The sequence below is a fragment of the Microcaecilia unicolor genome, chromosome 2, assembly GCF_901765095.1.
Source record: "Microcaecilia unicolor chromosome 2, aMicUni1.1, whole genome shotgun sequence".
Classification (NCBI taxonomy): Eukaryota; Metazoa; Chordata; class Amphibia; order Gymnophiona; family Siphonopidae; genus Microcaecilia; species Microcaecilia unicolor.
The window spans coordinates 414,485,056-414,508,249 of NC_044032.1; the positions used below are offsets into that span (position 1 = coordinate 414,485,056).

General features: G+C 44.6%; 1 protein-coding gene across 3 annotated transcripts in view; it reads right to left on the bottom strand.

The window, feature by feature from the left end:
* Positions 1-21,782, bottom strand: part of HPGDS (hematopoietic prostaglandin D synthase) — a 79,017-nt gene extending 57,235 nt beyond the window's left edge. For 2 of the 3 annotated variants that reach the window (XM_030190702.1, XM_030190700.1), the window contains exons 1-3: positions 21,624-21,782; positions 15,779-15,917; positions 1,869-1,961 (exon numbers count right to left, since the gene is read on the bottom strand). In XM_030190702.1, coding sequence (XP_030046562.1) covers positions 1,869-1,961; positions 15,779-15,911 — 226 coding nt within the window. In that variant the 5' untranslated portion in view covers positions 15,912-15,917; positions 21,624-21,782. Of the gene's footprint in view, positions 1-1,868; positions 1,962-15,778; positions 15,919-21,574 lie in introns of all 3 variants that reach the window. The other variant, XM_030190701.1, reaches the window with a different exon arrangement.
* Between the last annotated feature and the right edge of the window lie 1,412 nt (positions 21,783-23,194).

The following is a 23,194-nucleotide window of genomic DNA, read 5'->3' on the forward strand; positions in this document are numbered from 1 at the left end:
CTGAGGAGGACTTGCTGAAGGGTTTTCTTGAACTGAAAGAAGTTTAATTTACAACTTCATGATATTTTTGTATATTTGCAAGGTCGGCATTATGCACATCAGCTTTAACTGTGGACTCCCAGTCCTACATGCCGCTGTAGTATCACCATAACTTCTTGAAAAGTAGAGACAGCATGATCTTAATTATACTTCTTTAGAACACAAATGGTCTGAAGGTTTGTATCATGAAGTTTCTGAGGATTGTGTTACATTTTGTGTGTGACAATTACAAATGAACTCTCTTGCAGTTACCGACTAGAAATTAAGGTACAAGTTCCTTCAGTTAAATATTGTATATTCCTTCCTATACTAGGCCTGTAATATGGCCCTGCTAGCCCTCAGTTTTCCTAGCCTTGCTGTCTTCAGCATATTTTTAGTTTCTTCCTGCAGCTGCATGTAAGTTACAGTGCTTTCTCAGTAAATGGAAAGTACATTTTACATGTCAACGTGACACTTGGGAGGAAATGAGGCTATGCGGCCCATAAATGGCAGATACAATTGGATATAACCTTGGTGGTGATGAGAGACTGAGGACCCTGCAACTCCAAGATGTTCCAATGGAAATATGTGTTCAGAGAGGAAGGACACCAGGTGTTTTATAATATCTACTTGCTTGCTACATGGTTTTTTGCACGCTGTGAGCACACATTACTGATAAGGAATTAGTCAATTGCCACAAAGTGTGCATGTGAACACAAGTAGGAGAGGATGGTAGAATACAGGAAATTGCCATTTTTGTATATTACTATATTGTGTGATGGAAGGAAAAAGGAAAATCCATATATGACCATAAGTTAGTTTAGGAGAAATCACATGATTTGGGAGAAACGAAAATTACAACAGTATATATGTGATGGCTAAGAAAGGTTTTGCTGAGCAGTTTTGTTATTCAGTCTGTGCGTCTGGCTACTGGGTGACAACCTGCTCCAGAGAGAACAATTATTTTGTATTGGCTTAGTGAGATACCAATAAAGATTTTTAACTGGTTGCGCCTATATCTAAGTCTGATTGTCTCTCTTATTCCAGCTTCTAGGGCTGAAGTGTTTTCCTCTCCCCAGGGGCAAGGGACAGGATTACACAATATATCACCACATCGTGCATTCCAAGTGAAACTAAGATGTGATCATTAGGACATATGTTTTGGCACTGTCAGCTGATCTGTGAATTTTGGACCACCCATGGTGCTCATATTTCCCATTTTTTACATCATAGATTACTTGTAGATTCTCTGTTGTTATTTAATAAGCCTAGCGGAGTTCTTCCACTCCAAAAAGAAATGCACCAATTTTTGTGACAAGCAGTGCTGATGGTGCAAAAAAGTATTTTGATTTTGTGGCTGACCAATGATTGACTGAACTTACACTACTGGAGATCTTTGATGATACAATTGCTGCATAATGAAAGACTTGCTGTGTCTGGCTCTACTGTATGTAGAGGAAGCAATTAAAAATGGTTTAGGAACCCTTTTGGTCCACACTAATGCCACAGGTGCATAGTAGAGTTTTGAATATGTTGAAGGAACGATGATGCCATTTTTTTTACATCTGGGGGGGTGGGATGAAATTGTGAGGGACTGAGAAGGGTCGGGTGGGTGAGAGTTTTGACTTGATGCTTGAAGTGTGTATTTTTCTCTGCATTGTTTTGCTGTGCCTTCAATAAAAATGAGTTTAAACATATTTAGACAAATATGTGAAACAAGACAAAAAATGTACAAAAAAATCTGGAAAACGACTAAAAATCCAAAAATGAACCAAAAATGTTTCCCATGTACACAGAATGCAGGCAACCAAAAGGTTTCAGGAGCATAACAAAAATAAAATTTAAAATACCTGTCTCTTTAGCCAAGTATCTTCCTATGGCAAGGCTTTGGTGAAGAATAATGCCATCAACTTCCAAAAAAGGGAGTTTTCCAAATGGAATAGCTACAACAGAAACATCAAAGACAAAAAAATAATCACAAGTATTATTAGTACCATGGCTAGAATTCTTCAATGCTTTATACTGAGGAGGGCCAAGTGGCTTCATGGTAGGGATGTGCACTGACATTTTAAATATGGTTTGATTTTTGCTTTTTTGGGTGAGAGGGGGAAGCATTTCAGGGTTTTTTTTTTAGTTATTTTACTTGTGATTGTTGTTTAATTTCAAATACATAAAATAAAATGCAGCAAAAATGAGAACCCCTAGCCATGTTTCCAAATTGCCCATTCCTAATTCTCTGCAGTCGCCCCCCACCCCCATCCCATGTCTTTCTTGCATATTTGCATCCCTAAGTTCCAAAAGTGTCAACAGTGAACCTAGTTTCTCCTGAGTAAATAATACCATCCTTCAAAATGGTGCCTGCTGGCCAGGGGATGGTGCGAACTTGAAGTATAACTCTATTTCAAAATGGCACTGGCCTTAGATTGGCTGGTGACATTTTGAAGTATAACACTGCTGGGATAGAAGCAACTGGGGATTTCTCCTGTCTGTTTAGTCACTAGGGACATAGATAAAGGGCAAAGGATGCAGGGAGGATCCAGAAAGAGTCCATTGGTGGGAACACATCAGAGAGGGCTTTTTAAAAACATCTTTTCAGCAAATTTTATCAATGAAAGGAGATTGTCTTGGAAAAATAATGAAAACATTAACATCATTTTTTTTTTCATTTTTTCTTTTGTTGCATTTACAAAATAAAAAAAAACAAACATACAAATTAGGAAATGTTAACATTTCCTATTTTGCACTATTTATCAAGCGACTGCACAATTTTAGGTGGATGGTTTTAACTCTTATCATGGATCATGGCTTCCAAAAATTGTCCTGGTTACCCCACCTGTACACCTGTTATATATTGATAGTAGATATAATGAAAACTTGACTAGCTCTGGGTCATCAAAATAGATTTATAAAAGTCTTCACATGCATGTACATTTTTTTTACATTCTACTGTCTTAAACACAATTCAAAATGTATTAAAGTAGAAATTTGTTTCACTGATTTACAAGCCATATTCTACACTTTCAATGTGAATCACAAAAATGTACAAAAAATACTTAATACCCAAAAGGCCTTGATTATAGTGGTTATTTTAGAAACTGTATTCATGTTTTGGATGTCCGAAAACTGGCATTTAGACGTCCATATTGCATGGATGTCCAAATCTAAATTTTATAAAATCAGGATATGGACATCTAAAACTACAGTACATCCATATGGTAAGGGGGCATGGTCTGGGTGTGTTTTTGGGCAGGACTAGGGAGAGGCCAAAATATGGAAGTCTAACTCTGATTTCAGAAGGGGAAGGGATGTCTATGTCCCAAATGATGACCATTGTTATTTAGACCTGATACTTGGCATATCCTGGTTACAGAAAAGTGCTCTGATTCAGCAGCTGTCCACTGAAAGGATTAAGAAGTCAGCTCCTTAATCCTCCAGTGGTTGCTGTCCCCTTCCTTCCCCCAAATGTGAAATTAGTAAGGGATATGGGGATCTATGACAGTTTCAGGAACTATGGAGTTCATGGTACTAAAATCTTTTTTTTTATTAACTTCTTAATAAGCTTTCATACAGAACTGAGGAATAGCCTAATGGTTAGTCCAGTGGTTGAGAACCATGGCCCAGGTTTAAATCCCACTTCTGCTCTTTATGAGTTTTTTTTTAAAATATTGAAAGGTCTCCAGGGACAGAAAAATACCTACTGTACCTGGATGTTAAAAACCTGCAAGCCTGAAGGTAATTGAAGCAGTGTACATTCAGGTACTGTAGGAAATTTTCTGTCCCTGGAGGACTTACTATTTAAAAACAAAATCACAAAGCAATGTCCAGTCCCATGACCCAGCCACTTCCCCTCAGCTGCCTGTCTGTCTCGTCTGCAAGGTAGGTGAGCCCTTAGGTCCCGCGAGGCCCCGAGGGACCTCAAAGGACAGCCGTGCAACCCCAAGTCTTCACCCGCGGTGACCGCCGTTCACCAAGGGTTGAGCCCCCAGCTGCAGGCGGTCAACGGGACTTCAGGAACCACGGGGTGCCGAACTGACCCGGACAGGGACCAGGAGAGCAGAGGGCAGATGGAGAATGAGGACATCCACAGACAGGCAATAGTTCTGGGCCGGCAGCTAACAGCGTAGTCAAGATCAGGCAAGAGGCCGAGGCAGGCGGCTAGCAGGGAAAAACCAGGAACAGTCCAAAAGTCAAAACCGGAAAAACAAGGAAAACAATGGAACACAGGAACCAACGGAGACTAGCCTCGGGAACAGAACCTGAAGCAAAATTCTAGCTCAGTCCCCTTCCTTAAATACTATACAGCATCAGCCGCCCTGCCCCCGTAGGTACAGCTGACCAATCTGGACCTGGTTCTCGACAGAGCCTTTCTGATTGGCTCTGTCTGATTCCCCAGGCGGGACCACCAACCTGGCCTCCCAATCCAGCCCCTCAGAGGCGGAGCTCCGGGTCCTCGCGCCCGGAAGAGAAGAAGACGCCGGCCATCGTGCCTTGGCGCCGCCTCCTTCAGCAGCACAAACATAGCCCCCACAGCCGGCGACCAAGAGACCGGCGGCCGCAATCGCCGGCCTCTGGCCTCGGCCAGAACGGCCATCATCACGGCGGGCCCCGGCTCCCCACCACGGCCTCCGGACCGCCGACCCTCGCCGCGGTGGAGGAGCCGAAAGGAGCGACGGACGCGACATTGTCTTATACATTAGGATTGCAAGGCTCAGAGTGTGGCAAGGATGGCATGTGAATGTGCTAAGTAGTCCAAAATCATCAGAACACAGACTCAACTTGACATTCTACATTATGAGACAGCATGTTCCCATTGTTGCTCTGTGCATCATTCATATCTAAAACATAACATAACAGATCAAACAGTGACAAACATACAAACACCAGATATGAGTACCATCTCTGTAACAGATATGTGATTGTCACAACCTCCCCACCATGACCAGTCTCTGATAGGTGGGCAGAAAATAGCCAGACTCAGTCCATGGTCTAATTGGCCTCATCCCCACCTCACAGGAAGCCACAACCATCTAAGGCCAAGCACATTCATCTCTGTATGGCAGGGAGCACCTACAGCACCCTTTATAGCTTAAGACTTGCTATTGTTACCCAGGCACACACCTACAAATATTAATGGGACAAACATGCACACCAGAGATAGACAGCTCACACCATTAACAGACCTGAGACCTTTCCTGCCAACTCACATCTGACTGTTCAGGTGTCTAGAACCATGCAACTGTTATGTGAGGAAAGCATTGATAGAAAGGCCTCAATGTAAGGTCATACCTGAACTGATCCTTCATATAGCACTCTGAATCTGCTTCTTTCCCATATTCATGAATGGCAGGGTGGAATGAACAATGTTTTCTGTTATGACAGTGCTCTGGTGTCCCAGTATGTCAAAGTCATGATACCCACATGTTTTTAGCTGCATCCAGCACAGTGGATCCTGTCCATTGTTCATAGCAGTTGAGTAGCTACATGGGGCCTGGGGGGCCTGGGCCTCCGTAGATGTGGCCCTGGCCCCCCTGCCGACGACCCACTCGACCCCCCTCCCACTGCCAACCTGCCGCCGTTGCACGTGCAGGACATCAGAAACAGAAGGAAGCCTTTTGCGAGGAGCTGACGGGGGGGTTGGAGTCCCCCGCCAGCAAAGGTAGGCAACGGCGGGTTGGCAGCGGGAGGGAGGTCGAGCGAGTTGTCGGCAGGGGCGGGGGGGGGGGCAAAGTTGGTGGTTGCGGAGTCGACAATGACTGGCGGGCGGTGTCGGCGGCAATGGCGGGCGGGGGGGCTAAAATGCGCCCCCTCACCTCGGGCTCTGGCCCCCCCTCCCGGCGAAGTCTGGCTACGCCCCTGGTTCATAGAGACAATACACACTACAGAGCATATAAAACACAATGGGCCAGATTCAATACATGGCGTCTAAAAAATCTGCGTGATAAACATTTCCGCCTAATCGTATTCTATAAGTGACACCTAGATTTAGGAATGGTATATAGAATAGGCTTAGTTGATATCCCAGCATTTAAAACTATGCATGTCCATTTACAACAACAAAAACATGGTGTAAATACCGGAGCATAGATTTACTCGCACTGGGCCACATTCTATATAAACTTCACATAAATTTTGGAACACCCACAAAACGCCCACTTCCCCACCCATAGTCATACCCCTTTGAACTGCACGCTTTAGAATTTAGGCGCAATTCATGACAATCCACTTAGCAAGTTGTGCAAGTAAATTCTAATTATTGCCAACTAGTGCTCATTACTGCTTGTTAAATACGCTGATTGGCTTATTAAGCCTATTAAATTACATGCATTATTATAGAATACGCGCTATATTGAATCCTGCAGAATATGTGCCTCACTGTATATGAGGGAAGTGGTGATATCCTCTACATCCTGGTGGAAATATACCTGTATTTCAGTTCCTTCTTACAAGTTCAGTTTATTTGATATATCGCCCTTTAATCAGGCCATCAAGGCCATTTACATAATGACAATTGAAATGAGCCTTAGTAAAATATTATATAAAAACAAAGATAGAAAAATGGAGGAAAATATTAAAATTCATAAAGAAAAGGAGAAGAAAAAAAAAAGATCAACCCAAGATATCGGTAGCCACGCACAGCCCCAGGCCCATATTAAAGGGGAAAGGGATGTTATGTATGGAAAGTTAAATTGAAAAGGTGAATTTGCAAGGACTGTTTAAATAACTGATGGGAGGCTATCTGATATAAATGTGATAGAAGGACATTCCATAAGGTCGGCCCTGTAATACTGAGCATAGTGTCCCAGTATATGTCCAAAAATATAAGGCAGAAAGAGGGGATTACCAGTAGATTCTGATCTAGGAAAGTAAGGACTGAGTATTTGTATAGGGTATTAACTAGTGAGAAAGAAAAAAAAATTCATTTACAAGATGAATTTTATGCACCAATGTTAACATTTTGTAAATCATATGAAATTCAATCGGCAGTCAATGTTCTAATATCAGGGGTAAAATGATCAAACTTCCTTGTATCAGTGATGCAGTAAAATGTTGCAGTAAAACATTTTGCATAAGTTGGAAGTCATCAAAGTTCCTTTTTGCACAATCCTTTAAGCAGAGCATTGCAGTAATCTCAATGGGCAATCACGAAAGCATGACTAAGTATCCGCTGTGCTATAGGTTCAAGAACACCAGGGATAGAATGAATCTATCGCAATCTATCGTGATAGAAACACAGAAAAAAATAGGCAGATAAAGACCATCAGCCTTATTTTCGAAAGTGATGGGCGCCCAGATTTCGACCCAAATCGGGAGATAGGCGCCCATCTCGCAAAGGCGCCCAAATAGGTATAATCGAAAGCCAATTTTGGGCGTCTTCAACTGCAATCTGTCACAGAAACGGGCAGAGTTGATGGGGGCATGTTGGAGGCTTGGTGAAGGCGGGACTGGGGCGTTTTTATCGGCCGAGGAGAGATGGGCGCCCTCGGCCGATAATCGAAAAAAGAAAAGCGTTTTTACCGTGAATTTGGGTCATTTTTTTTGGAGTGCCCTAGAGCTGAAAATGTTAGACACAGTAGAGAAGGAAACAGAGGAGAGAGGTGGGGGGGGGGGGGGAATGACGGCCAAAATGGGCGCCCATCCAAAAAAACCCATCCATTTTGGCCGTCATTCCCCCCCCCCCCCCCCCCCCCCGCAATAATAAAAATGTCTTTTTTAGCAGTGCTTCACTCAGCTGAGACCTAGAAGTCCCTGAGCCAATCACAACGCGTTTAGCCGAGCTAAACGCTCTGTAATTGGCTGAGATAGACCTGGAGGCAGGAACTGTGCCTTCTTCTTGGATCCCGATCACACACGGAGGGAGGGAGCCTGTGAACATCTTTTCAGCAAATGAAAGGGGAACTGCTGAGTCCTCTCTTGCTGTGGCTGTGCAGCTTTCAGTCCGATTCTCGAGAAACGTGATTTTTCCTTCTGCTCTGCCTCCTCTCACTGCTCCGTTTTACGCTTGTCTTTCTCTTTTAAAGCATTTTTATTTGTCTGGCTTGCGCGCATACTTAACGAGAGGTACAGACCTCTCGTTAGATTTTCCAGCATTAAGGCAATCGGAAAAGGTTAGTGCATCTCATTACAATAGGGTTTCTACACAATTTGCTCATCTGCATTCCGTTTTCGTTAGCTGCTACCGTAGTCAGAAAAAAGTCTTTAGTGCATGCCAGGGTTTACTACTTGCTCGTTAATGGCTCGTTAAGTTTAGTGCATCTGGCCCTAAGTGTGTCCTAAGGGCTGGGTTGAGAACCCCTGCTGTGTCTGATGAGGGGCAATTTGTTTTGAGTTTTACACTCCCAATTAATCTGAAAATTTGACCCCTATGCCCACACTGTGAATAAATGTACACACCTTTGAACCTAAAAGGCCTCTCTGATCAATCTTTGTCTAGCAACTACAGCAGCAGGAGTGGGTACTGGTATCTGGATGGGTGGTGCAGCAGCGTCATCCTGGGAGGCAGAGCCCCTGTCCTGGTCTTCAAAGATCTCATGTTCCGGAGGTACAATTCCTCTTTGTGTGGCTATATTGTGCAATATGCATCATACTACAAAGCTGTCACCCACCTTCTCTCGGTTACACAGGAACTCAAAGGCGTGCTCAGTGACAGAACAGGTGCGTGCTCTTCCTGGAGTGTCTCTGGGTGTCTCACTGGAGCCAGGAGGCCAATATTCAGACCGCAGGAGGGAGCCCAGCTAGCTCCTGCGGTCAGTAGTCAGCCCAGATACTCAATGCTGGGCTTTTTCCAGTGACCGGCGTTGAATATCTGGGTGGTTTTTGGCCTGTTTAAACTTAGATGACCAAGACGATATTCAGTGCTGGCCGGTTAAGTTTAAACTGGCCAAAGATATTCTATGTATTCTGGTGGCCAAATTTGGCCACCAAACTTAGCTTGAAAAGTGCTGAATATCAACAGATAGCCGGTTAAGTGCCATTTAACCGGCCAGGTACTGTTTCTGGACAGTTAAATGGTTTTAAATATCAGGGGGAAGGTCTTCAGAGATTAGCCCCTATCACCTAGGGTGGAGACATGAGAATGTAGAACATTGTTAGGCTTCAGAGCAAGACCAGGTTCTTAGGTGCACAGGTGACGTGTGTTTGGCCAGTGTACAACTGGTGCAGGCACAAATGCCACTGTTTGAATGTAGGGCAGTGTTGGGAGACATATATGACAGTGCTCACAATCATGCATGTGTGACCCAGAGTCCCTATTGCCTCCCACCACAAACCTTTTGGGGTGCAGGGATACTTGATACGGTAAGGGTCAGATTCTATATATGACGCTGAAAAAAATCAGCGTGTAAACAAAATGCTCTTAGTGCTGTTTTAAAACTCTGCCTAATATTAGGCATGGTTTATAGAACATGCATAGTACCCGGACCCACGACTAAATTTCGGCACGACCGTTTACGCCAACTAAAACCTGGTGTAAATGCCCACATTTAACTTAGACGTGGATCAGGTGTATTCTATAACAGTGACTGTAATTTCTAGAAACTTCCAAGACCACCCAAGTTCCTCCCATAGCCGTGCCCCTTTTGAGATCCGCACATTAGAATTTATGCACACCATTTTACAGAATACACTTAGAAAGTTGCACATATAAATTCTAATTAGTGCCAATTAATGCTAATAATTGCTTATCATTGACCAATTGGCACTGCTTGTTAATCAATTAAGTTGGGTGCACAATTTGGACACCCTGCCACATTCGCACACACAATTTTAGTCACCATATATAGAATCCAGGTCTAAATGCAAAATTGTGGTGTATACCTCAACCCTGGCATATACTAGTGTGTGTTCCTGCAAGCATTCATATTTTCTGGGTGATATAGTGTATACCCTTATCTTTGCTTGTACTTACCTAACAGCCAGGTATCCCTCAGTACTCCTCTGGCACAGTCTTAAATCAGCCTGGACTGTGAAAGTATGAAGGTATCATGGCATGAACCAGGGAATCTGGCACACATGTCCGTTATGAGAAGCCTCACATTGCACACCACTTGTATATTCATTGAGTGTTAGTGTTTGTGGTTCCTGTAGGCGTCTCATCCTGTCCTGGTGGTCTCAGGGCAATATATAGCCTCCAGCCCTGAGGAAGTCTCAGCAATGTCATAAAACTCCCTCATGATTTGCTCCCTCTGTTCTCAGGTGTGTGAAAAGATGATTTGGAGGTTTGTTTTTTTTAAAGGGAAAAGAGACTTACAGGCTCATTTTCAAAGCACTTAGCCTCCCAAAGTTCCATAGAAACCTATGGAACTTGGAGGCTTATTTTCAAAGCACTTAGCCTCCCCCTCAGGGGGAGGAATGCTGGCTTCGGCCTAACCCCTGGTAAGCCTTTCCTCAGCTGAGAGGTACCCACCTCTACCACCAGCTGCCTTTCAGGTGCTGTGGAGGACTTGCAGCTCATCTGCATATCCTTACAGCCTTCTCCGGGGTGACACCCAGGTCCACCCCGATCCACTCAGGGCCTCCGCTCTAGGTGCCGCGCGCCTAACGGCGCGCGGGGCATTTTTCTCTTTGTATCTAATCTTTTTCCAGTTGCTAAAGTACCTTAATCGTTTATGGCCCCTATTCACATTCTCTTCCTAGCTCTGTCCCTTCCTAATCTTTTCCCTCACCCCCTACCTCTCTCCGCTACAGGAACTCACTTCCCATCCATTGACTTCATCACCTCACCTTCTCTCCTACCCTCTTCCTCCTTTTTGGCTTTTAATCTCCGTCTCTTTCTTCCCTCCATTTTGCCTTCCCCATTCCACCTAAATACCTCTCGCCTTCGACGCCTTCGTGGCCACACCTCTCCTACTCTCCTCCGCTCTCTTTTACTCCTTCTCTTACTCTCAGCTGGTGACATCAATCCCAATCCTGGCCCTCCTCACCAACTATTATCCAAACTCTACAGATCTCACCGTGACCTCTCTAACCTCATCTCTATTCCTCTACTCCCCTCCTCTTCTCTGCCCTTCTCTTGCGCCCTATGGAATGCCCGCTCTATCTGTAACAAACTCCCCTATATCCAGGACCTCTTTATCTCGCGTCACCTCCATCTGCTCGCCATAACAGAAACCTGGCTCTGCCCTGATGACTCTGCTTCAGTCGCAGCCCTGTGCCATGGTGGTTATCTATTTTCACATACTCCTCGCCCTGCTGGCCGTGGGGGCGGTGTTGGACTACTTCTCTCTCCCTCCTCCAGATTTCAACCCCTTCTTCCACCTCAATCTCACTGTTTTTCCTCCTTTGAAGTCCACTCTATCCGCCTTTTCTCTCCTCTGCCTCTTCGAATAGCGGTCATTTATCGTCCCCCTGATAAGTCCCTTTCATCCTTTCTCAGTGACTTTGATGCCTGGCTTGCCTTCTTCCATGATCCTTCCTCCCCCTCTCTCATCCTTGGTGACTTTAATATTCCTGCTAATGATCCTTCCAACTCTTATATTTCCAAGTTACTCGCTTTAACGTCGTCCTTTAATCTCCAACTATGCTCCACCTCCCCCACTCATCAAAATGGTCACTGTCTAGATCTCATCTTCTCCTCCAACTGTTCACCCTCTAGTTTCCTTGCCTCCGATCTTCCCCTCTCTGATCACCATCTTATAACTTTCACACTTAAATCTCCTCCCTCCCAGTCCCGTCCTATCCTATCTAATTTATCTAGGAATCTTCACGACATTGACCCTTCATCTCTATCCTCCATGTTTCAAACCTCCTCTCTACTGTGGCACCATCCACGTCTGTCAACGAGGCTGTTTCTTCTTACAACAATACTCTATCCTCTGCCTTAGACACTCTTGCACCTTTGATGACCCGCCCTGTAAGGCGTACTAAACCCCAACCTTGGCTGACTTCTAATATCCGCTACCTACGTTCCTGTACCCGCTCCGCCGAACGCCTCTGGCGGAAATCTCGGGCCCTTGCTGATTTCTTACACTTTAAGTTCATGCTGACCTCCTTCCAATCTGCTCTTTTACGTGCCAAACAGGATTATTATATCCAACTGACCAACTCTCTTGGCTCTAATCCTCGACTTCTCTTCACCACATTGAACTCTCTCCTCAAGGTGCCCCCTCCCCCAACTCCCCCTTCACTATCTCCTCAGACCCTTGCTGAATTCTTTCACAACAAGGTTCAAAAGATAAACCTTGCTTTCTCTACCTCACCAGCTCTCCCTCCACTAGTCCGTTCCCCTCTCTCTCCTTCCCCTCATTCCCTTTCCTCCTTTCCTGAAGTTACTATTGAGGAAACTACACTTCTCCTTTCTTCCTCAAAATGTACCACCTGTTCCTCTGATCCCATTCCCACCCACCTTCTTAATGCCATCTCTCCTACTCTTATTCCTTTTATCTGTCACATTCTCAACCTCTCACTTTCCACTGCGACTGTCCCTGCTGCCTTTAAACATGCCGTGGTCACACCTCTCCTTAAGAAGCCTTCACTTGACCCTACTTGTCCCTCTAATTACCGACCCATCTCCCTCCTTCCTTTTCTCTCCAAATTACTTGAGCGTGCTGTTCACCGCCGCTGCCTTGATTTTCTCTCCTCACATGCTATTCTTGACCCATTACAATCTGGTTTTCGCCCTCTCCACTCAACCGAAACTGCGCTTACTAAAGTCTCCAATGACCTATTACTGGCTAAATCCAGAGGTCAATATTCCATCCTCATTCTTCTTGATCTTTCCGCTGCTTTTGACACTGTCGATCACAGCATACTTCTCGATACCCTGTCCTCACTTGGATTCCAGGGCTCTGTCCTTTCCTGGTTCTCTTCCTACCTCTCCCTCCGCACCTTTAGTGTTCACTCTGGTGGATCCTCTTCTACTTCTATCCCTCTGCCTGTCGGCGTACCCCAGGGTTCTGTTCTTGGTCCCCTCCTCTTTTCTATCTACACTTCTTCCCTTGGTTCATTAATCTCATCCCATGGCTTTTCCTACCACCTCTATGCTGATGACTCCCAAATCTACCTTTCTACCCCTGATATCTCACCTTGCATCCAAACCAAAGTTTCAGCGTGCTTGTCTGACATTGCTGCCTGGATGTCTCAACGCCACCTGAAATTAAATATGACCAAAACCGAGCTTCTCATTTTCCCCCCCAAACCCACCTCCCCGCTCCCCCCGTTTTCTATTTCTGTTGATGGCTCTCTCATTCTCCCTGTCTCCTCAGCTCGAAACCTTGGGGTCATCTTTGACTCTTCTCTCTCCTTCTCTGCTCATATCCAGCAGACCGCCAAGACCTGTCGTTTCTTTCTTTACAACATCCGTAAAATCCGCCCCTTTCTTTCCGAGCACTCTACCAAAACCCTCATCCACACCCTTGTCACCTCTCGTTTAGACTACTGCAATCTGCTTCTTGCTGGCCTCCCACTTAGTCACCTCTCCCCTCTCCAGTCGGTTCAAAACTCTGCTGCCCGTCTCATCTTCCGCCAGGGTCGCTTTACTCATACTACCCCTCTCCTCAAGACCCTTCACTGGCTCCCTATCCGTTTTCGCATCCTGTTCAAACTTCTTCTACTAACCTATAAATGTACTCACTCTGCTGCTCCCCAGTATCTCTCCACACTCGTCCTTCCCTACACCCCTTCCCGTGCACTCCGCTCCATGGATAAATCCTTCTTATCTGTTCCCTTCTCCAGTACTGCCAACTCCAGACTTCGCGCCTTCTGTCTCGCTGCACCCTACGCCTGGAATAAACTTCCTGAGCCCCTACGTCTTGCCCCATCCTTGGCCACCTTTAAATCTAGACTGAAAACCCACCTCTTTAACATTGCTTTTGACTCGTAACCACTTGTAACCACTCGCCTCCACCTACCCTCCTCTCTTCCTTCCCGTTCACATTAATTGATTTGATTTGCTTACTTTATTTATTTTTTTTGTCTATTAGATTGTAAGCTCTTTGAGCAGGGACTGTCTTTCTTCTATGTTTGTACAGCGCTGCGTATGCCTTGTAGCGCTATAGAAATGCTAAATAGTAGTAGTAGTAGTAGTTCCATAGAAACCTATGGAACTTAGCCTCCCAAAGTGCTTTGAAAATATGCCTCTTAGTCTCCCAAAGTGCTTTGAAAATATGCCTCTTAATATACCACCTTTCTGTGGTTTATGCAGCTACATTCAAAGTGGTTTACATGGTACTTATTTGTGCCTAGGGCAATGGAGGGTGAAGTCACTTGCCTAGAGTCACAAGGGGCTGCAGTGAGAATCAAGCCCAGTTCCGCAGGCTCAAAGTCTGCTGCACTAACCACTAGACTACTCCTCCACTTAGTTTCATAGTAACCTATGGAACTTTGTAAGTCTAAATGCTTTGAAAATGAGCCCCATAGTCACACAGAGCTTGCAGAAAGGAGTCTATACAATGGCAGGTGGCAGACTATGAAATGCCTGTGCCAACGAATGAATTACAATATTATTAGCAGAGCCTTTTTTTAAAGTATTTTGTAAAAAGTCAATAGCCAATTGTAATGTACTTACAAACAACATATACCGTATTTTTCAGACTATAAGACGCACTTTTTTCCCCCAAAATTTGGGAGGAAAATGGGGGGTGCATCTTATAGTCCGAAGGTAGCGAGTTTTGGATCGCCCTCCCCTACTTACGTGACGCGATGTTCCCTGGTGGTCTAGTGACGTCGGGGCAGGAAAGAGCCCCCTCTTTCCTGCCCAGCGCGCTGCTCTCCATCCTCCTGTATGCATTGCTGCCCGACGGTCTCGGCGAGATTCAAAATGGCCGCCGAGATTCTCGGCGGCCATTTTGAATCTCGCCGAGACCGTCAGGAAGCAGTCAGGAGCACGGAGAGCAGCGCGCTGGGCAGGAAAGAGGGGGCTCTTTCCTGCCCCGACGTCACTAGACCACCAGGGAACATCGCGTCACGTAAGTAGGGAAGGGCGATCCAAAACTCGGACAAGACGCACTGGAGCACCTAGGTTTTAGAGGAGGGAAAAAGGAAAAAAAATTTTTTTTCCTATTTCCCTCCTCTAAAACCTAGGTGCGTCTTATGGTCCGGTGCGTCTTATAGTCCGAAAAATACGGTACTCTGTTGTTTAATGGCCCAGTACTCCTTTGTTGGTGTAGAAAACACTTATATTTAATAAGTAAATAGGCCCCATTGAATACAAACTAACACATGCGTCCAGCTTTTCATACATGGGCACCCAGTTGTGGAATGCATTACCACGCAACTTAAAAAACAATCTGCGAACTAACTAAATTTCGCAAATCTCTGAAAACATATCTCTTCAACAAGACATACCACAATGATCAATAATTGTCACTGCAAAACTTCACCACTTCACCTCATATTCTAAATGATTTCTCTCTATACTTGTCTGCTTAACTTTAGTATGCCATCCTATTCTCTATGTAACACCAATTGTAATTTGTACTCTGGAATGGCGAATGCCATAATGGAACGTTGTAAGCCACATTGAGCCTGCAAATAGGTGGGGAAAATGTGGGATACAAATGCAACAAATAAATAAATATGACCTGCAGAAAATAACATGCATTAACACACATTAGTATGGGCAACATGGTAGTGCACCTTAGCAAATCAATTTACAAACAAGGTATCAGAGAGAAATGTTAAAATTCCCAGATGTATAAAAAAAAATTTTAATTTACTGCCTGGGGAAAAATGTTTATAAAATGTAGGGCCTTAGACATTTAGCACATTTACATCATGTTCTCATTAATTTTCTAAAATAGAAAGGGTTCACATTTGTTCTACTCACATGGTTTTATTGTAAGCCAGTCCATTCTCCCTATCCTGTTATCTTCATACTTTATTCCAGAAAAAGCAAATATGTAGCGAGCAATTTCTGCTCTTCCCCTCAGGTTAAAGTAAGTCAGCTTGTAGTATGGCATGATTTTTCTGTGTGGAAACAAAACCATTCTTCAGTAACATATTTAAAAAAAACTAATTGAAAATTCATAATAAAGTGTCAAAAAGTGCTAAAATTGAAGTTTGCAGTCTCCAGAATTTCATCGTATTGCAGGCTGCATAAAATTTGGTTATGGATGAATAGACACAGTTTTACTTGAAACTGAGGCAACAAAAGGAGAAATTTTAAAAGTGCCCAGTTAGCTCTTCCTTAAGCTGAAATAACATCCTGGTGTGATGTGTGTTGGGGGGAGGGGAGGAGGTGAAATCACAGATGCTGGGGTGATGTCTGGAGGGAATTGGATATGTCAGAGTGATGTCTGCTGGAATGGGACATGGGGTGATGTGGGGGGGGGGGGATTAGAGAAGTTAGGGGGATGTGTGAGAGGGGAACAGATATGGGGTGTTGTGTGGGAGTGTTAAGCAGGGGATCAGATGTGCAGGGACACTACCGCAGTACCTATGGTCGCAGTAGCAGTATTAATTGCCACTAGCCCAGCTACACTTACTGTCTCCTCTTGAGGTGTAGGGAAGTTTGGCTGCACTATCAGCAGTTGTGACAGCACATGGTACCCTCCTGTGCACTAGCTGTCACAGCTGACCAATCCCTCAGTCAGCCCATGTCACACCCAATCCTGCAATAAGCAGCTAATGCAGGACTTTGACTGTGCTGGCTGCTTTTTTTTTTTTAGCATAAAAGATATTAGTGAGGTGCGCAAACACAATCTGCAGAACATCACAATCTTAGAACAGAACAAGCTACACAGGTACCACACTGGAGCGCACACACATGTACCCTGTTGCCCAGTGCAGCTACCATGTCCAAGAATGTAACCCCAGTGCCCCCCCCCCCCTCAGTCCCAAGACACCTGTACTTTGCAAGTACCTGTCACTCTGGCTGGAACTACCACAATACACAAATCAACCTGTCACAATACCATCCTCCCCCACTCCCACAAATATCAAACATTTGATGACCCTTCACTCTTGGGAATGTATGACAGATGACCCCACAACTCCATCAACCAACAATGGTCCACCACCTGTCTGTTACCCAGAGCATGCCTGAACCAGGAAGCAGAATCCCAGAATGCACACAGCCATACACCAATAGATGTTTGTGCATTATACACCTCTGGGTGATACCCCAGTTGCACCCATGTCCTTGTACAGGGACATCCAGCGCCTATGATTCTGTCTGAATTCCCCCCCCCCCTTCCCCACCCCACACGGTGTCTGCGGTTCTCTCTTAATTTCCTCCCCCTGCATGGTGCTCATGGTTCTCTCAACTCCCTCCCTTCCTCTCCCCACATGATGCTCATGGTCCTCTCAATTCCCCCCTTTCCCCTCCCGGTTTGACATCTCTCCCTCTCCACCCACACTCCCCACCTAGTGTGCCTTTTTAAATGAGTTCTGCCCACCTTCTGCCTCCCTCCTATGCCTCCCCCCACTGTGCATGGTCTGGCATTGCTTGCTCCTTCCCACTCAACTAGACCTGCCCATGGCTCTCCCTCCCCTCCCCTCCTCTCTCCTCCCCGCACTCGTAACTGCACCCCCATGCACCTTTTTAAGCAGAAGTCTTCTGCCCTGCAGGCCAGTGGAACCATACTCAAAGGCTGCCCACGGACTCCACTGGCCAATCTTCCTGACCCAGCCTGCCTCTTCTGATACCGGTGTCGGAAATGGTATTTCAAGCGGACAAGTCGGAGAAACTTACTGACTTCACGGTAAACCTGGAGGATGTAATGGGGCAGTTCAGAAAACTGAAGAGTAGGAAATCTCCTGGACCGGATGGTATTCATCCTAGAGTACTGATAGAACTGAAAAATGATCTTGCGGAGCTACTGTTAGTGATATGCAATTTATCTTTAAAATAGAGCGTAGTACCGGAAGATTGGAGGGTGGCCAATGTAACACCGATTTTTAAAAAAGGTTCCAGGGGAGATCCGGGAAATTATAGACCAGTGAGTCTGACGTCGGTGCTGGGGAAAATGGTAGAGGCCATTACTTAAAACAAAATTACAGAGCATATCCAAGGACATGGATTACTGAGACCAAGTCAGCACGGCTTTTGTGTGGGGAAATCTTGCCTGACCAATTTACTTCAATTCTTTGAAGGAGTAAACAAACATGTGGACAAAGGGGAACCAGTTGATATTGTGTATCTGGATTTTCAAAAGGTATTTGACAAGGTACCTCATGAAAGGCTACAGAGGAAATTGGAGGGTCATGGAATAGGAGGAAATGTCCTATTGTGGATTAAAAACTGGTTGAAGGATAGGAAACAGAGTGGGGTTAAATGGGCAGTATTCACAATGGAGAAGGGTAGTTAGTGGGGTTCCTCAGGGATCTGTGCTAGGACCGCATGCATTTTAATATATTTATAAATGATTTAGAGATTGGAGTAACTAACGAGGTAATAAAATTTGCTGATGACACAAAGTTATTCAAAGTCGTTAACTCGCGACAGGATTGTGAAAAATTACAGAAGGACCTTACGAGACTGGGAGACTGGACGGCTAAATGGCAGATGACGTTTAATGAGAGCAAGTGCAAGGTAATGCATGTGGGAAAGAAGAACCCGAATTATAGCTACGTCATGCAAGGTTCCACATTAGGAGTTACGGACCAAGAAAGGGATCTGGGTGTCGTCGTCGTCAACGATAATACACTGAAACCTTCTGCTCAGTGTGCTGCTGTAGCTAGGAAAGCGAATAGAATGTTGGGTATTATTAGGAAAGGTATGGAAAACAGGTGTGAGGATGTTATAATGCCGTTGTATCGCTCCATGGTGCCACCGCACTTTGAGTATTGTGTTCAATTCTGGTCGCCACATCTCAAGAAAGATATAGTAGAATTGGAAAAGGTGCAGCGAAGGGCAACTAAAATGATAGCGGGGATGGGACGACTTCCCTATGAAGACAGACTAAGGAGGCTAGGGCTTTTCAGCTTGGAGAAGAGACGGCTGAGGGGAGACATGATAGAGGTATATAAAATAATGAGTGGAGTGGAACAGGTGGATGTGAAGCGTCTGTTCACGCTTTCCAAAAATACTAGGACTAGGGGGCATGCGATGAAACTACAGTGTAGTAAATTTAAAAGAAATCGGAGAAAGGTTTTCTTCACCCAACGCATAATTAAACTCTGGAATTTGTTGCCGGAGAACGTGGTGAAGGCGGTTAGCTTAGCAGAGTTTAAAAAGGTGTTAGACAGTTTCCTAAAGGACAAGTCCATAAACCACTACTAAATGGACTTGGGAAAAATCCACAATTCCAGGAATAACATGTATAGAATGTTTGTACATTTGGGAGGTGCCCTTGGCCTGGATTGGCCGCTGTCGTGGGCAGGATGCTGGGCTCGATGGACCCTTGGTCTTTTCCCAATTTGGCATTACTTATGTACTTATAACTTCCTGTTTTCAGAAGGGGCGGGCCGAGTCAGAGGGAAAGGACCAAAGACTTCTGTTTAAAAAGGTACATTGGGGGGGTGTGGAGTGTGTGCGGGAGAGGGGAGGGAGAGAGCCACAGGCAGGTCTGGGAGGGGAGGGAGCAATGGTGGACCATGCACAGTGGGGGAAGGCACAGGAGGAAGGCAATTAATTATTAATCATGATTACATTTTTTAATCATGATTGATAATTAAAACGTTATTTGCAGCGTTAACTGTAATTAATGTGCAGCCCTACTTATAATGCTACCCCTACACCAATTTGATCCACCTTATCACTGTGATATTTTATTTATTACATTTGTACCTCGCTCTTTCCCACATAAAGCAGGTCCAGTGCAGCTTACATAGTAAAAGAAAGCATCTTACATGCATGTTCATTATAAAATAATATAATATACATACGCTCTTTAACAATATCATTTGTACCCTTTGTTATCTTCCTTCCACCAGGTCTCAGAAATGCCTATTCTATCTAACTTGTCCCTTAGTGCAATATATTTCAGCTCTCCTATCATATTTTTAGGCTTCTAACATTTGTATACAGACATGTCAGTGTTTTTTAATTCCTATTAACAAGTTGCTCAGCTGATGTCAGAGATAATTTCCAGTCTTTCAAGTCTGTCTGCTCTTTATTTAGAGGCAGCTAGTCACTGTTCCCTCTAATCTGAGCGGGAGTCCTCCACCTACAGTCCTTCCAGTGGGGTGGGGAGGGGAGTGCTGGTTCACTATCACATGCTCAATAGTGAGGGCCATGCAAGTTCTTCAGGACTCCAGGGAACCTGCTTGTTCCTAGTGCCTGAAAACATAATATTGACGCACCGCCACCTGCTGGCAGCAATGAAGGTAGAGGACATCCGCTCAACTTAGAGGGAACAGTGCACCTGGTCTATGGCTTTTATTGCAACATCACTATTGAGATGCCCTTTCTTCCCTGCTTTGGTGATAGCCTTCAAAAATATCTTGTTCCAAACCATGCACTTGTGAGTGACTGGCAGCCTTCACTCAGTATCTAGTTTAAAAGCTGCTCTATCCCCTATTAAATGCTGATGCCAGCAGCCTGGTTCCACCCTGGTTAAGGTGGAACCTATCCTTCTGGAATACGATCCCCCTTCCCCCACATATTGCCCAGTTCCTAACAAATCTAAAACCCTTCTCCCTGCACCATCGTCTCATCCAAGCATTGAGACTTTGGAGGTCTGCCTGTCTCTGCGCATTGAATGGGGAGCACTTCTGTAAATGCAACCCTGGATGTTCTGGATTTCAGCTCTCTACCTAACAGACTAAATATGGCTTCCAGAATCTCCATCACATCTTCCTATGTTGTTGATACCCACATGTACCAAGACAGCTGACTCCTCCTCAGCACTGTCTAAAGTCTTAACTAGGGGAATAGTGAGGTCTACCACCTTTGCACCAGGCAGGCAAGTAACCAAGTGATCCTTACATCCACCAGTCACCCAGCTATCTATGTGTCTATTAATTGAATCCCCAACTAAAATGACCATTCTAACCTTCCCTCTTGGGCAAAAGCCCCTGCAGATACATCCTAAGTACAAGAAGATATTGCATCACATGGAGGGAAGGCCCTAGCTAAGGGATCAGTTCCTGCCTCTCCAAGGTGGTGCTGTCCTTCAGGAGACTTTCTTCTTCATGGCAGCACAGAGGTTGCCAGACTGGAGGTGGGACTTCTCTACTATGTCCCTGTAGCCCCCCTATATATATATATATACATATATATATACACACCTCTGTCTGCCTATATGCTCCTCTAGTCTCCAGGGATCAGACCTGTTCCATGAGTGTTAGGAGCTCTTTGCACTGAGCACACACATATGACCTGTAACATATAATTTTTGTTTGTAGCTTACCATCTATAGACCTAAGTAGAGTATAATTTTAAGAGCTAATACCCTCATTAAACCTTCAAGACTCTTACTTGGTTCAAAAGCCTATAAATTAGAAATCAGGCCAGGAATGGGTGAGAGGTAATTAAAACTATGAACAGAAGTTTCCTTTGAATTTTAGCTCTGTGCTACGCTAATACTATGGTAAACTCTTAAAACAGTATCTGCAAATGCTATTCTATGAAACTGTAGCAGAAATGTTAAATGCTAAAACTATTATCTAAAACTGTTTTTGCTAAATAAGCAGAGTAAATTAATATTAAGACATTGAGATTATCTAATTCTAAGTCTACCTTTTTTTCCAAATTTAAAAGCAATTTTCCAGCATGTAAAAATATTCACCGGTGAAGTTCTCTTTCTCTCTGGAAGTCCTCTCACAGCACCTCTTCTGGACTGAGAACAATCAAGCTCTCATTTGCTTATGTGTCTGTGCTTCTTTGATAATTCACCTCTCAAACAGCACCTCACTTGCACGCACGCACACACACAGGCACAGTCATAGACTGATGTTACCGTTAGATTGTAAGCTCTCTTGAGCAGGGACTGTCCCTCCCCGTGTTTAAACTTGTACAGCGCTGCGTAACCCTGGCAGCGCTATAGAAATGCTAAGTAGTAGTAGTAATGTTGGGCTAGGGTGTGACAGGCCATTGGGCAGATGCTGACAGAGAGACTCAGATGGGTCAGGGTCAAGGAGGGATGTGGAGGATTTATGGAATGGGGGTGGCTATGGGAGCAGGCAAGGCGGCAGGGTATTAGCTGGCAGAGGGATTGTAGCAGATATAGATACAGAGGGATTGCAGAAAACAGACCAGGGTGGACAGAAATGGCAATCAGTAGATACAGAGGGATTGCAGAAGACAGACCAGGGTGGACAGAAATGGCAATCAGTAGATACAGAGGGATTGCAGAAGACAGACCAGGGTGACAGAAATAGCAATCAGGCTCACAGACTCTATCTCGGTTCTCCCACAGTCAGCAGCAAGGACAACAGTCATAGGGACATGCTGTGGTGGCACTTATTCATCCTTTAAAGGTAATCCTAGTGCTAATGTTCATTTTGCATTACCTGTATGTCGACATGCTATCTGGAATCAGGGTTCAACATCGATGACTCTGCACCAGCCATGACATGCCCCCAAATCATCAACAGGGATGTCCCAAGTTACATGCTGAATATGTTTGACTTGCCAGCAAGAAATGCTGACCCGTCCTCAAGATTATATCTCACCTTGCACTATCCCAGCTGGAAAGGCTGTAAGCACGGATCTATTCAGGCGTCAAGCTTTTCCTTCATCAGTGCACAACTATGGAATGCACTTCCTAGAGACATCACCAGTCTGAGGGACTACCTTACCTTTCGCAAATGTTTACCAAAGCATTTTCTCCAGGAACAATATAGGACTATCACCTCTGCCAGCTGGCATACGTGGATCCTGTTTAGTCCTATTCTTTTATACTGTTATATGTAGCGTATCCTTTCTTTCTTGCCCTTCTACTCTACTATTCTCATTTGTATCTGATATCACCCGGAGTTCTCTCTCTCTCTCCGGTTTATGTAAGCCACATTGAGCCTGCATGTCTGTGAGGATAATGTGGGGTATAAATACCTTAATAAATAAATATCACCCCTGCTGTGCTTCTGGATTTTCTCTACATTTTCATAGCTTAAACATTTTGCTGCTTTAAACATTTTGAGGGCTTAAACGTCTATGTGCCAGCATATTGGCACATAAAAAGTGAATAGTATTTCTTAAATAACTGCCATAGAGTCATTGGTTCTAATTGCATTTATCCAAAATAGATTCACAAGCAGTAACTGTTGTTGTTGCAAGACTGGCAGGTAGCATTCAAACTCAGTTCTTCCACTAGGCAGGAAATAGCCTTATACTGAAATTTTATTTACTGTTGGTATT